The sequence below is a fragment of the Eptatretus burgeri genome, chromosome 14 (assembly GCF_056783735.1).
Source record: "Eptatretus burgeri isolate ZD-2024b chromosome 14, Ebu_testis_v1, whole genome shotgun sequence".
In the NCBI taxonomy this organism is placed as follows: Eukaryota; Metazoa; Chordata; class Myxini; order Myxiniformes; family Myxinidae; genus Eptatretus; species Eptatretus burgeri.
In genome coordinates, this window is record NC_140974.1 from 66,085,680 (window position 1) to 66,100,589 (window position 14,910).

At 62.8% G+C, this 14,910-nt stretch overlaps 1 protein-coding gene across 9 annotated transcripts in view; it reads left to right on the forward strand.

Moving 5' to 3' along the window:
• The window catches only part of SYT7 (synaptotagmin 7), a 107,472-nt gene extending 104,074 nt beyond the window's left edge, over positions 1-3,398 (forward strand). For all 9 annotated transcript variants that reach the window (XM_085855309.1, XM_085855310.1, XM_085855315.1 and 6 more), the window contains one exon: positions 1,551-3,398. In XM_085855309.1, coding sequence (XP_085711435.1) covers positions 1,551-1,655 — 105 coding nt within the window. In that variant the 3' untranslated portion in view covers positions 1,656-3,398. The remainder of the gene's footprint in view (positions 1-1,550) is intronic.
• The last annotated feature ends 11,512 nt before the right edge of the window (positions 3,399-14,910 follow it).

Consider the following 14,910-nt stretch of genomic DNA (forward strand, 5'->3'; position numbering starts at 1 on the left):
TGCCATTTTTCATTCTCTCATGTCTAATCAGAACGGCACTCTGTAGAGCACGTACATCCGCCAGGCTGAACAGTCTACGTTTTGTATTCCACTGATAGGCCGGATCTGGATCCGGACCTGAACCAAAATCTAATCGGCTTGTTCATGTCACCTAACCAACTCATGCATCAAGTTTTGTCATAATCCGTCCGCAACTTTTTGAGACATCATGCTATATATAGTTTTTGGCCTCATCTCTCAATGGTGAAGAATCACTTCAAAAATTCTCATATCTGGATCCAGATCTTCACCAAAATCTAATAATTTCGTCCTTATCAGACACCAGCCTGGCATCAGCTTAGTGCTTAGGGTGGCTGGCTTGGGATCTTAGGGTCCTGAGTTTGAGCCCCGCATACATTGAATTAATACCAGGTGGGGTTGAATCAGCCTGTCATCCTTCTGAGGTCGGTGAAATGAGCACCAGTGTACTGGTTATAGGGGCACTGTCTGTGGCATAGCTGCGTCCCTAACCAATGATGCTCGCTAGCAGCAGCCACAGGCTGCACGTGAGATTGTGTGTGAGTGTGTGTATCAGATACCCCACCTCACGACCAAAACCAGGGGTCTTAGCTTGAGAGTAAAGAAGAAACATGGTAGTTATTAGTAAGATTAGGACGATGGTAATGCAGGGTTCTTTCACTCAGAGATGAATTAATGCATGGGATGATGTCCTTGGAAAGATAGTGGAAGCAGAAAGAGTAGGCAGATTTAAATTTGATTTAGCTACGTACCGAGAAGGATTGGGAAGAGAGGGGTACATGGATATTGGCAGCAATGGTAGGTAGTTGAGGTATGGATCGGTGATTGAATACATGTGTAGTGATTGTGATGGCTGGTGAGGGTCTCTTCAAAAGGTGAATGTACTGCCGGTGTTTATTTCAGTCCTCACCTCACCATATAACGTGTGTGTGTGTGTGTGTGTGTGTGTGTGTGTGTGTGTGTGTGTGTGTGTGTGTGTGTGTGTGTGTGTGTGTGTGTGTGTGTGTGTGTGTGTGTGTGTGTGTGTGTGTGTACACACATATCAAACCCCCTAACTTGAGACAGAAAGGCACAGGTCGAATCCCATAACAGCAAATGCTGCACGGCCTGTTAACAACAAGTGTCATCCACCACACAAGCACATTGTTTCTGTCCCACTAATCACCAGGTAGCGTTGCAGTCAGGAAAGATAAATTAAAAGGACCAACACTGACCCTAATGCGACATGACGCTGATGTCATGACGTGCCACTAGTCCTTAATGCGCATGATGTTTTCATCCCCACTTTTATACACACAACCTGGTGATGTCTGTGTCTGGCACACTGTTCTCATCCCCACCCCTACTTCCCCAAAACCCACCTCCATCCCCCCCCCTCATGAATTTAACTCGATAAACTGAAAGATTGAATTAACATGGTGTTGATGTAGCGCAGGCATGATGAGCCAAATGGCCTCCTCCTGCATCAAACTTCTTTGTACAGTATATAATGATGCCGTGTTGTTATCATTTTCTTCTTTTTATTTTTCCAGATATATTTGTCATGGAAGAGCGGCCCTGCTGAAGTTAAGCACTGGAAAGACATGATTTCTAAGCCCAGACAGCCAGTTGCTCAGTGGCACCAGTTGAAGGCGTGACCTTATTTCTGTTGACAGATCTGCAAGGTCATTGGTTGGAAGATGGAGTTGCTTGAGCTCTCCGTCTCTATTCTTGCTCTGGATTTTTTCGGGGAGTGGCCTGGTGATTTCTACTGAAGATAGGCCCACACGGGCAACTGGACACTCGCTTAACAACCTTGTGACCTCGTGGCCCAAGGGGGTATTGAGGTAGTGGCGGACTTTTCCGGCGTCTGGCTGGTTCTGCCCGGCTCCTCTCAACCATGTACTTTGCCATTGCGATGGCAACATTATCAGTCACGTTTGATTGTGTACTCGACTTGCTCCTTACACTTTATCCTCACCGTCACTTTCCTGTCACAGCAGGAGGTGGAAATAATTCCCAGGATTTAACCTGGTCTGATTGTACCTCAGATGTGCAGCCATTTTGGCAGGCACATAGCAAACCAAGTCATCCTGCAGTTTCAAACACTGCTTTGGCACATATTTATGGAGTTTAAACACTCAGTGTTTTTGTGGCCTGACTCGACGAGAATGAAACGATGAAGAGACGTTTGATGGACATGGGGGAGGTAGCTGTAATGAAGAACAGAATGTTAAAACAAGACGGAGTTTGAATAACCATTGTGACCGTACGTTGTAATTTGAATGTGGAATGTGATAACAGATATGATGAAGATTATGAGAGATGTTTGGATGAAGACGAAGGATGTCCTTGAAAGCCATTGCCTTTATGAAATTCTCTATTTTTGCCCTTTTTGTGCTGTTTTCTGTATAATCCTGCCATGATGACTTCTCAACTTGCTGCTGATTTGCTGTCAGCATCGTGAGGAGGCATTTTGTACAGTTCCTACTCTTTCTGTCACCATGCCATTTTCATTCCATCGGAAGTGGGAGGGAATGACAAGCAAAAGATCGGAGGAAAGGAAGGCATTTGTGAGAGGTTGAGGGTTTATTGTTGGTTTTTTTCTTTTTCATTTGTCTTTTTAGGTGTCTGCGAAATTGGTTGCTGGGGTGGAAGACGAATTTGGAAGTTGTGGAAATCAGCAATTTTGGGAAATGAGGTGGAATTGGGTGTTAAGGAAGAAGAGATTATTTCGACCTGTAAACTTTAGTTCTTTACATTTTGGGAAATGCCGTACGTGGTAGACGCACGCTACTTATAATGTTTCTTGATGTCAGGTAGAAAGATCGTGCGATGATATCTGCTGTTAATCGGAACCGCTTGAAATTAATTTGATGGCAACGTGAGGCTCTCAGTGTGCATTTGGAATTGGTTGATATTTATATTTTACCTAATTTGTGACTTTACCTCAGTGGCAGGATGTCGGTCGTGGAGGAAGATGGCAGGAGGAAGAGTAAAAGAAGTAGTGGAAATGGGATTTATGATGTTTTTTGAAAATGTGACATTCTGCTGTCCTGTACCCTCCTCCTTCACACCCTTAACAAAATCACCTCACCGTGTGTGTGTGTGTGTGTGTGTGTGTGTGTGTGTGTGTGTGTGTGTGTGTGTGTGTGTGTTTTTGTCATGTAACTTTGCACTGTATGTCTCTTTCCTTTGATGAAGTTCAACCTTTGCATGTTCATGTCCAACCTTTCTCTCTCTGTCTGTCTCTTTCTGTCTCTCTCTGTCTCTTTCTTGTCCTTTTTCCTTCGATCATTCATCCTCCCAACCCCTCCCCCACCTCTCCACCACCCCCCATATCCAGTCTGTTACAACCTCACCCATTGTAGGAAAATAAAAGATAGATTTTTCTCTTCCAACCACACTGCCTGTACGTGACTGTACGAATGTTCCAAGGAATTGCAAGGAACTTCAACATGGGAGTAGACCATTAGGGCAATCAAGCCTGTGTGATTCTGCCAATATCCAAGTACCCACCCATCCCCATGTCTTGTAGATACCTAACGAGATCAAATTTAAATATATCGACTGTTTCTGCTGACACTACTTTTCCAGGGTTATCATTCCATTCACCAACAAGAATGGTACTCGGTAGAGTACACACCTCTGCCAGGCTGAACAGTTTATGTTCGGTATCCCACTGATAGGCCGGATCTGCATCTGGACCTGAACCAAAAATCTGCATCTGGACCTTGTTCTTGTCACCAACCTGACTCATCCACCAAGTTTTGTCAAAAATCCGTCCATAACTGTGAGATATCCAGACAGACGTGGTTGAAAAGATAACCTCCGTCCACCTTCGGTGGTGGAGGTAATTACTATGAGTGATAGAGCATTGTCCTTATGTCATCCTAACACTTATTATTTACTTTCAGGTTTTCAGGTTATTTGATCCTGGTCCTACCACTGTCTATTTTGCTGAAGAACTCTGACACACTTATTTTGTCGACACCCTTCTTTATCTTCAACATCTCCATCATATCTCCTCGTAACCACCTCCTTTCTAGTGTATAAAGCCCGTCTCCTTCAGCCGCTCCTCATAGCTAAGTCTAGCGAGGCCTGGAATCAATCTTATAGCCCTGTGTTGTACCCTCTCTTTGGGATCTATGTCCTTCCTGAGTTGTGATAACCAAAACTGCACACAATATTCTAGATGTGGCCCTCACTAAATTTTTGTACAATGTTTAAAACTACCTCTTGATTTATAAATGATCCCCTCTCCAAATACAACCTAATACAACCCTCCCCTCTCCAAATACAACCTAAAACCCTATTTCCTTTACCTATAGCTGCCTGGCACTGTGCTGACTGCTTACCTCCCATATCTATTACCACCCCCAGATCCTTCTCCTGTGTGTCATGCTCCAAAATTACCCCTTACATCCTGTAATCTCTTTTTGTCATTTTTACCTGTCCCCAGCCCCTTACAGTTCTTTATGTTAAACTGCATCTGCCAGTCTATGAATGTATCTGGACTTTCCTGAATCAAAATGCCCTCACCCCCCCCCTCCTCCAACCCCTCTCCACGATCTAACTTACCTCCAAACACTTCATTCTTATTATGAGCTTGTACACATTTAGAACACACACCAAACAAATGTACACTTTGAGCTTGTCCACTTGGGTGGTTTAAATGAAGCTTGGGTCAATTGTAATTGTTTCTTGGCATCATTGTATTTACTTAAATATGGAGTGCCTTATATATTGTATGGATATCAGAGGAGGTAGAAACATAAACATATGAAGAAATCAAATGGTACACCGTTGATGACGTGTGCAAATATGTCGGAATTTTTGACCTTCCCTCCGACGCTTCACCTCTCCCACACACACCACGTCCACACTTGTCATGTCACCTCCCACTTCCCCACAACCTCCCCAATGAAACGAACTCAAAAAGTGAAGACTTAGTATAAAAACATGTTTTTCTATTTTATTTAAAACGAGCAAATACCACTGGTCGCTTCGCTGACGGGAATAGTACAGGGGGGGGAGAGAGAGAGAGAGGGGAGAGGGGCGGGGAGTGAGAGAGAGGGGCTGGAGGGAGAGAGAGAGAGAGGCGGTGGGGGGGGAGAGAGAGGGGCGGTGGGGGGGGAGAGAGAGAGAGAGAGGGGCGGTGGGGGGGGAGAGAGAGGGTGGTGGGGGGAGGGAGAGGGAGGGGGAGAGAGGGAGGGAGGGGAGGGGAGAGAGGGAGGGAGGGAGGGGGAGAGAGGGAGGGAGGGGAGGGGAGAGAGGGAGGGAGGGGGAGAGAGGGGGGAGGGGGAGGGGAGGGAGGGAGGGGAGGAGGGGGAGGGAGAGAGGGAGGGCGGGGGAGGAGAGAGGGAGGGCGGGGGAGGGAGAGAGGGAGGGAGAGAGGGAGGGCGGGGGAGGGAGAGAGGGAGGGCGGGGGAGGGAGAGAGGGAGGGGAGAGGAGAGAGGGAGGGGAGGGAGAGAGAGAGGGAGGAGGGAGAGGGAGGGGCGGGAGGGAGGGAGGGAGGGGCGGGAAGAGGGAGGGGAGGGGGAAGAGAGGGAGGGGCGGGGGGAGGGGGGAGGGAGGGGCGGGGGGAGGGAAGAGAGGGAGGGGCGGGGGGAGGGAGAGGGAGGGGCGGGGGAGGGAGAGGGAGAGGGGGCGGAGGGAGAGAGAGGGAGGGAGAGAGAGGGAGGGGCGGGGGGGAGGGAGAAAGAGGGGCGGAGGGAGAGAGGGGAGGAGCGGGAGAGAGAGGGAGGGGCGGGAGAGAGAGAGGAGGGAGGGGGAGAGAGAGAGGGGTGGTGGGGGGGAGAGAGAGAGGGGAGGGGGAGAGAGAGGGACGGTGGGGGGGGAGAGAGAGAGGGGGTGGTGGGGGGGAGAGAGAGAGGGGGAGGGGGAGAGAGAGGGGACGGTGGGGGAGAGAGAGAGAGGGGCGGTGGGGGAGGGGGAGAGAGAGAGGGGCGGTGGGGGGAAAGAGAGAGGGGCGGTGGGGGAGGGAGAGACGGAGGGGAGGGGCGAGGGAGGGGAGGGGGAGAGAGGAAGGGGCGAGGGGAGGGGAGGAAGGGGCGGGGGAAGGGAGAGAGAGGTAGGGGCGGGGGAGGGAGGGGGTGGGGGAAGGGAGAGGGAGGGGCGGGGAGAGAGAGGGAGGGGCGGGGAGAGAGAGGGAGGGGCGGGGGGAGAGAGAGGGAGGGGCGGGGGGAGAGAGAGGGAGAGAGAGGAGAGAGAGAGAGAGAGGGAGGGGCGGGGGGAGAGGAGGGGCGGGGGGAGAGGGGGAGAGAGAGGGAGGGAGGGAGAGAGGGGCGGGGGGGAGAGGGAGGGGGCGGGGGGAGAGAGAGAGAGAGAGGAGCGGGAGAGAGAGAGGAGCGAGGGGGAGAGAGAGAAGCGAGGGAGAGAGAGAAGCGAGAGGAGAGAGAGAGAAGCGAGGGGAGAGAGAGAAGCGAGGGGAGAGAGAGAAAGGGGCGGGGGAGAGAGAGAGCGGCGGGGGGGAGAGAGAGCGGCGGGGGGAGGGAGAGAGAGGGGCGGGGGTGTGGAGGGAGAGAGAGGGGCGGGGGTGGGAGAGAGAGAGGGGCGGGGGGGAGAGAGAGAGAGGGGAGAGGGGGTGGGGTGGGGGAAGGGAGAGGGAGGAGGAGAGAGAGGGAGGGGCGGGGAGAGAGAGGGAGGGGCGGGGGGAGAGAGAGAGGGAGGGGGCGGGGAGAGAGAGGGAGGGGCGGGGGAAAGAGGGAGGGAGGAGGGAGCGGGGAGAGAGAGGGAGGGAGCGGGGGGAGAGAGAGAGGAGGGGCGGGGGGAGAGAGAGAGAGGGAGGGAGGGAGGGGGGAGAGAGAGAGGAGGTGGGGAGAGAGAGAAGCGAGGGAGAGAGAGAGAGGGGAGGGGGGGGAGGGAGGGGGGGGGGGGGGGGGGGAGGGAGGGGGGGGGGGGGAGAGGGAGAGGGGAGGGGAGGGAGGGGGGGAGGGGGGGGGGGAGGGGGGGAGAGAGAGAGAGCGGGAGAGAGAGAGGAGCGGGGGGAGAGAGAGAAGCGAGAGGGAGAGAGAGGAGCGGGGGGAGAGAGAGAGAAGCGAGGGGAGAGAGAGAAGCGAGGGGAGAGAGAGAAGCGAGGGGAGAGAGAGAAGCGAGGGGAGAGAGAGAAGCGAGGGGAGAGAGAGAAGCGGGGAGAGAGAGAGGGGCGGGGGGGAGAGAGCGGCGGGGAGGGAGAGAGAGAGCGGCGGGGGGGAGGGAGAGAGAGGGGCGGGGGGTGGAGGGAGAGAGAGGGGCGGGGGGGGAGAGAGAGAGGGGCGGGGGGTGGGAGAGAGAGAGGGGCGGGGGTGGAGGGAGAGAGAGAGGGGCGGGGGAGAGAGAGAGAGAGAGGGGAGGGGGGAGAGGGAGGGGAGGGAGAGGGAGGGGGAGTGGGAGAGAGAGGGGGGAGTGGGAGAGAGAGAGGGGGAGAGAGAGAGGGGGAGAGAGAGAGAGAGGGGCGGGGGGAGGGAGAGAGGGGCGGGGGGAAAGAGAGGGGAGGGAGAGAGGGGCGGGGGGAGAGAGAGAGGGGCGGGGGGAGGGGGAGAGAGGCGGGGGGAGGGAGAGAGGGGCGGGGGGAGGGGGAGGGGGGGGGGGAGAGAGGGAGGGGGAGAGAGAGAGGGGGTGGGGGGAGAGAGAGAGGTCAGGGGGGGAGAGAGAGGGGTGGGGAGAGAGAGGGAGTGGCAGGGAGAGAGAGGGAGGGGGAGAGAGAGGGGTGGGGAGAGAGAGGGAGTGGCGGGGAGAGAGAGGGAGGGGGAGTGGGAGAGAGAGGGGAGGGGGAGGGAGAGAGGGGCGGGGGGAGGGAGAGAGGGAGGGGGGAAAGAGGGGGCGGGGGGAGGGAAAGAGGGGCGGGGGGGAGGGAGAGAGGGGGGAGGGAGAGAGGGCGGGGGAGAGAGGGGCGGGGGAGAGGGGCGGGGAGAGAGAGGGAGGGGCGGGGGGAGAGAGAGAGGGGTGGGGAGAGTGAGAGGGAGAGAGAGGGAGGGGCGGGGGCAGAGAGAGAGCGGGGGAGAGAGAGGGGCGGGGGCAGAAAGAGGAGGGGGTGGGGGGGAGAGAGAGAGGAGCGGGGGGGAGAGAGGTGCGGGGGGAAAGGGAGAGGGAGGGTGGGGGAGAGAGGGAGGGCGGGGAGAGAGAGGGAGGGCGGGGAGAGAGAGGGAGGGGCAGGGGGAGAGAGAGGGAGGGGTGGGGGGGAGAGAGAGAGGGGCAGGAGAGGGAGGGGCGGGGGGAGAGAGAGGGGAGGGGGAGAGAGTGAGGGCGGGGAGAGAGAGAGGAGCGGGGAGAGAGAGAGGAGCGGGAGAGAGAGAGGAGCGGGGGAGAGAGAGAGGGCGGGGGAGAGAAAGAGGGGAGGGGGAGAGAGTGAGGGCGGGGGAGAGAAAGAGGGGCGGGGAGAGAGAGAGGGGCGGGGGGAGAGAGAGGGGCGGGGGAGAGAGAGGGAGCGGGGGAGAGAGAGGAGCGGGGAGAGAGAGGAGCGGTGGGGAGAGAGGTGCGGGGGGAAGGGAGAGGGAGGGGCGGGGAGAGAGAGGGAGGGGCGGGGAGAGAGAGGGAGGGGCGGGGAGAGAGAGGGAGGGGCGGGGGAGAGGGAGGGGCGGGAGAGAGAGGGAGGGGCGGGGGAGAGGGAGGGGCGGGGAGAGAGAGGGAGGGGCGGGGGAGAGGGAGGGGGAGAGAGGGAGGGGCGGGGGGAGAGGGAGGGGGAGAGAGGGAGGGGCGGGGAGAGAGGGGGGAGAGAGAGGGGCAGGGGGGAGAGAGAGAGGGGCAGGGAGGGGAGAGGGAGGGGCAGGGAGGGAGAGGGAGGGGCAGGGGGAGGGAGAGGGAGGGGCAGGGGAGGGGGAGGGAGGGGTGGGGGAAGGGAGAGGGAGGGGAGAGAGAGGGAGGGGCGGGGAGAGAGAGGGAGGGGCGGGGGAGAGGGGGAGAGAGAGAGAGGAGCGGGAGAGAGAGAGGAGCGGGGGAGAGAGAGAAGCGAGGGGAGAGAGAGGGAGCGGGGGAGAGAGAGAAGCGAGGGAGAGAGAGAAGCGAGGGGAGAGAGAGAAGCGAGGGGAGAGAGAGAAGCGAGGGGAGAGAGAGAAGCGAGGGGGAGAGAGAGAAGCGGGGAGAGAGAGAGGGGCGGGGGGAGAGAGCGGCGGGGGGAGGGAGAGAGAGCGGCGGGGGGGAGGGGAGAGAGAGAGGGGTGGGGGTGGGAGGGAGAGAGAGGGGCGGGGGGTGGGAGAGAGAGAGGGGCGGGGGGTGGGAGAGAGAGAGGGGCGGGGGGTGGGAGAGAGAGAGGGGAGGGGGAGAGGGAGGGGAGGGAGAGGGAGGGGGAGTGGGAGAGAGAGGGGGGAGTGGGAGAGAGAGGGGGAGTGGGAGAGAGAGGGGGAGTGGGGGAGAGAGAGGGCGGGGGAGGGAGAGAGGGGCGGGCGGAAAGAGGGGGAGGGAGAGAGGGGCGGGGGGAGGGAGAGAGAGGGGCGGGGGAGGGAGAGAGGGGAGGGGGAAAGAGGGAGGGGGAGAGAGAGAGGGGTGGGGGGAGAGAGAGAGAGGGTGGGGGAGAGAGAGGGGGTGGGGAGAGAGAGGGAGGGCAGGGAGAGAGAGGGAGGGGGAGAGAGAGGTGGGTGGGGAGAGAGAGGGAGTGGCGGGGAGAGAGAGGGAGGGGGAGTGGGAGAGAGAGAGGGAGGGGGAGGGAGAGAGGGGCGGGGGGAGGGAGAGAGGGGAGGGGGGAAAGAGGGGCGGGGGAGGGAAAGAGGGGCGGGGGGGGGAGGGAGAGAGGGGCGGGGGAGAGAGGGGCGGGGGAGAGGGGCGGGGAGAGAGAGGGAGGGGCGGGGGGAGAGAGAGAGGGGGTGGGGAGAGTGAGAGGGAGAGAGAGAGGGAGGGGCGGGGGCAGAGAGAGAGCGGGGGAGAGAGAGGGGCGGGGGCAGAAAGAGGGAGGGGGGGGGAGAGAGAGGGAGCGGGGCGGAGAGGGTGAGAGAGGGGGAAAGGGAGAGGGAGGGTGGGGGAGAGAGGGAGGGCGGGGAGAGAGAGGGAGGGCGGGGAGAGAGAGGGAGGGGCAGGGGGAGAGAGAGGGAGGGGTGGGGGGAGAGAGAGAGAGGGGCAGGAGAGGGAGGGGCGGGGGGAGAGAGAGGGGAGGGGGAGAGAGTGAGGGCGGGGGAGAGAGAGAGGAGCGGGAGAGAGAGAGGAGCGGGAGAGAGAGAGGAGCGGGGGGAGAGAGTGAGGGCGGGGGAGAGAAAGAGGGAAGGGGGAGAGAGTGAGGGCGGGGGAGAGAAAGAGGGGCGGGGAGAGAGAGAGGGGCGGGGGGAGAGAGAGGGGCGGGGGGAGAGAGAGGAGCGGGGGAGAGAGAGGAGCGGGGAGAGAGAGGAGCGGTGGGGAGAGAGGTGCGGGGGGAAGGGAGAGGGAGGGGGCGGGGAGAGAGAGGGAGGGGCGGGGAGAGAGAGGGAGGGGCGGGGAGAGAGAGGGAGGGGCGGGGGGAGAGGGAGGGGCGGGGAGAGAGAGGGAGGGGCGGGGGGAGAGGGAGGGGCGGGGGGAGAGAGAGGGCGGGGGGAGAGAGAGGGAGGGGCGGGGGAGAGGGAGGGGGAGAGAGGGAGGGGCGGGGAGAGGGAGGGGGAGAGAGGGAGGGGCGGGGGAGAGGGGGAGAGAGGGGCAGGGGAGAGAGAGAGGGGCAGGGGAGGGAGAGGGAGGGGCAGGGGAGGGAGAGGGAGGGGCAGGGGAGGGAGAGGGAGGGGCAGGGGAGGGAGAGGGAGGGGCGGGGGGAGGGAGAGAGAGGGCGGGGGGAGAGAGAGGGGAGGGGGAGAGAGTGAGGGCGGGGGAGAGAGAGAGAGGAGCGGGAGAGAGAGAGGGGCGGGGGAGAGAGAGAGGAGCGGGAGAGAGAGAGGAGCGGGGGAGAGAAAGAGGGGAGGGGGAGAGAGTGAGGGCGGGGGAGAGAAAGAGGGGTGGGGAGAGAGAGAGGGGCGGGGGGGGGAGAAAGAGGAGGGGGCGGGGGGAGAGAGAGGAGCGGGGGAGAGAGAGGAGCGGGGAGAGAGAGGAGCGGGGGGAGAGAGGTGCGGGGGGAAGGGAGAGGGAGGGGCGGGGAGAGAGAGGGAGGGGCGGGGAGAGAGAGGGAGGGGCGGGGAGAGAGAGAGGAGCGGGGAGAGAGAGGAGCGGGGGAGAGAGGTGCGGGGGGAAGGGAGAGGGAGGGGCGGGGAGAGAGAGAGAGAGGGGCGGGGAGAGAGAGGGAGGGGCGGGGGGAGAGAGAGAGGGAGGGGCGGGGAGAGAGAGGGGGGCGGGGGGAGAGAGAGGGGGGCGGGGGGAGAGAGAGGGAGGGGCGGGGGGGGGAGAGAGAGGGAGGGGCGGGGGAGAGGGGGGAGAGAGGGAGGGGGAGAGAGGGAGGGGAGAGGGGGAGAGAGAGGGGCAGGGGGGAGAGAGAGGGGCAGGGGGGAGAGAGGAGCAGGGGGAGGGAGAGGGAGGGGCAGGGAGGGAGAGGGAGGGGCGGGGAGGGAGAGGGAGGGCGGGGGAGGGAGAGGGAGGGGCGGGGGGAGGGAGAGAGAGGGCGGGGGAGAGAGAGAGGGCGGGGGGAGAGAGAGGGGAGGGGGAGAGAGTGAGGGCGGGGGAGAGAGAGAGAGCGGGGAGAGAGAGGAGCGGGAGAGAGAGAGGAGCGGGGGAGAGAGTGAGGGCGGGGGAGAGAAAGAGAGGGGAGGGGGAGAGAGTGAGGGCGGGGGAGAGAAAGAGGGGTGGGGGAGAGAGAGAGGGGCGGGGAGAGAGAGAGGGGCGGGGAGAGAGAGAGGAGCGGGGAGAGAGAGAGGGGCGGGGAGAGAGAGGAGCGGGGGAGAGAGAGGGGCGGGGAGAGAGAGAGGGAGCGGGGGAGAGAGAGGGGCGGGGAGAGAGAGAGGAGCGGGGGAGAGAGAGGGAGCGAGGGAGAGAGAGAGAGGAGCGGGGGAGAGAGAGGAGCGGGGGAGAGAGAGGAGCGGGGGAGAGAGAGGGAGCGAGGGGAGAGAGAGAAGCGGGGGAGAGAGAGAAGCGGGGAGAGAGAGAAGCGGGGAGAGAGAGAGGGGCGGGGGGGAGAGAGCGGCGGGGGAGAGAGAGGGCGGGGGTGGGAGAGAGGGGAGGGAGAGGGAGGGGGGAGAGAGAGGGGGCGGGGAGGGGGGGAGAGAGAGGGGCGGGGGAGAGAGAGGGGCGGGGGGAGGGAGAGAGGGGCGAGGGGAGGGAGGGGGAGTGGGGAGAGAGAGGGCGGGGGGGGGAGAGAGAGGGGAGGGGGAGGGCGAGAGGGGCGGGGGGAGGGCGAGAGGGGCGGGGGGGAGGGAGAGAGGGGTGGGGGAGGGAGAGAGGGGTGGGGGGAGGGGAGAGAGGGGTGGGGGGAGGGAGAGAGGGGTGGGGGAGGGAGAGAGGGGTGGGAGGGAGGGAGAGAGGGGGGGGGGGGGGTGGGGGGAGGGAGAGAGGGGTGGGAGGGAGGGAGAGAGGGTGGGGGGAGGAGAGAGAGGGGTGGGGGGAGGGAGAGAGGGGGAGGGAGGGAGAGAGGGGTGTGGGGGAGGGAGAGAGGGTGGGGGGAGGGAGAGAGGGTGGGGGGAGGGAGAGAGGGGTGGGAGGGAGGGAGAGAGGGTGGGGGAGGGAGAGAGGGTGTGGGGGAGGGAGAGAGGGTGTGGGGGGAGGGAGAGAGGGTGGGGGGAGGGAGAGAGGGCGGGGGAGGGAGAGAGGGGCAGGGGGAGGGAGAGAGGGAGGGGGGAAAGAGGGAGGGAGAGAGGGGCGGGGGGAGAGAGAGAGGGGTGGGGGGAGAGAGAGGGGTGGGGAGAGAGAGGGGTGGGGAGAGAGAGGGGTGGGGAGAGAGAGGGAGTGGCAGGGAGAGAGAGGGAGGGGGAGAGAGAGGGAGTGGCGGGGAGAGAGAGGGAGGGGGAGTGGGAGAGAGAGGGGAGGGGGAGGGAGAGAGGGGCGGGGGGGAGGGAGAGAGGGGAGGGGGAAAGAGGGGCGGGGGGAGGGAAAGAGGGGCGGGGGGAGGGGAGAGAGGGGCGGGGGAGAGAGGGGCGGGGAGAGAGAGGGAGGGGCGGGGGGAGAGAGAGAGGGGTGGGGAGAGTGAGAGGGAGAGAGAGGGAGGGGCGGGGGCAGAGAGAGAGCGGGGGGAGAGAGAGGGGCGGGGGCAGAAAGAGGAGGGGCGGGGGGAGAGAGAGGAGCGGGGGGAGAGAGGTGCGGGGGAAAGGGAGAGGGAGGGTGGGGGAGAGAGGGAGGGGCGGGGAGAGAGAGAGGGAGGGGCAGGGGGAGAGAGAGGGAGGGGTGGGGGGGAGAGAGAGAGGGGCAGGGAGAGGGAGGGGCGGGGGGAGAGAGAGGGGAGGGGGAGAGAGTGAGGGCGGGGGAGAGAGAGAGTGAGCGGGAGAGAGAGAGGAGCGGGAGAGAGAGAGGAGCGGGGGGAGAGAGTGAGGGCGGGGGAGAGAAAGAGAGGGAGGGGGAGAGAGTGAGGGCGGGGGAGAGAAAGAGGGGCGGGGAGAGAGAGAGGGGCGGGGGGAGAGAGAGGAGCGGGGGGAGAAAGAGGAGGGGCGGGGGGGAGAGAGAGGAGCGGGGGAGAGAGAGGAGCGGGGAGAGAGAGGAGCGGTGGGGAGAGAGGTGCGGGGGGAAGGGAGAGGGAGGGGCGGGGAGAGAGAGGGAGGGGCGGGGAGAGAGAGGGAGGGGCGGGGAGAGAGAGGGAGGGGCGGGGGAGAGAGAGGGAGGGGCGGGGGAGAGGGAGGGGCGGGGGAGAGAGGGAGGGGGAGAGAGGGAGGGGCGGGGGAGAGGGGGGAGAGAGAGGGGCAGGGGGGGAGAGAGAGAGGGGCAGGGAGGGAGAGGGAGGGAGGGAGAGGGAGGGGCAGGGGAGGGAGAGAGAGGGGCAGGGGAGGGAGAGGGAGGGAGGGGCAGGGAGGGAGAGAGAGGGCGGGGGGGGGAGAGAGAGGGGAGGGGGAGAGAGTGAGGGCGGGGGGAGAGAGAGGGAGCGGGAGAGAGAGAGGGAGCGGGGGGAGAGAAAGAGGGGGAGGGGGAGAGAGTGAGGGCGGGGAGAGAAAGAGGGGTGGGGAGAGAGAGAGGGGCGGGGGAGAAAGAGGAGGGGCGGGGGGGAGAGAGAGGAGCGGGGGAGAGAGAGGAGCGGGGGAGAGAGGTGCGGGGGGAAGGGAGAGGGAGGGGCGGGGAGAGAGAGGGAGGGGCGGGGAGAGAGAGAGGAGCGGGGAGAGAGAGGGAGCGGGGGGGAGAGAGGTGCGGGGGGAAGGGAGAGGGAGGGGCGGGGAGAGAGAGAGAGAGGGGCGGGGAGAGAGAGGGAGGGGCGGGGAGAGAGAGGGAGGGGCGGGGGAGAGAGAGAGGGAGGGCGGGGAGAGAGAGGGGGGCGGGGGAGAGAGAGGGAGGGGCGGGGGGAGAGGGGGAGAGAGGGAGGGGGGAGAGAGGGAGGGGAGAGGGGGGAGAGAGAGAGGGGCAGGGGGGAGAGAGAGGGGCAGGGGGGAGAGAGAGGGGCAGGGGGGAGAGAGAGGAGCAGGGGAGGGAGAGGGAGGGGCGGGGGGAGGGAGAGGCAGGGGCGGGGGGAGGGAGAGGGAGGGGGCGGGGGGAGGGAGAGGGAGGGGCGGGGGGAGGGAGAGAGAGGGTGGGGGGAGAGAGAGGGCGGGGGGAGAGAGAGGGAGGGGGAGAGAGTGAGGGCGGGGGAGAGAGAGAGGGAGCGGGGGAGAGAGAGGAGCGGGAGAGAGAGAGGAGCGGGGGGAGAGAGTGAGGGCGGGGGAGAGAAAGAGGGAGGGGGAGAGAGTGAGGGAGAGAAAGAGAGAAAGAGAGAGAGGGCGGGAGAGAGAGAGGGGGCGGGGAGAGAGAGGGGCGGGGAGAGAGAGAGAGAGGGGCGGGGAGAGAGAGAGGAGCGGGGGAGAGAGAGGAGCGGGGAGAGAGAGAGGGAGCGGGGAGAGAGAGAGGAGCGGGGGAGAGAGAGGAGCGGGGGAGAGAGAGAAGCGAGGGAGAGAGAGAAGCGGGGAGAGAGAGAAGCGGGGAGAGAGAGAAGGGAGAGAGAGGGCGAG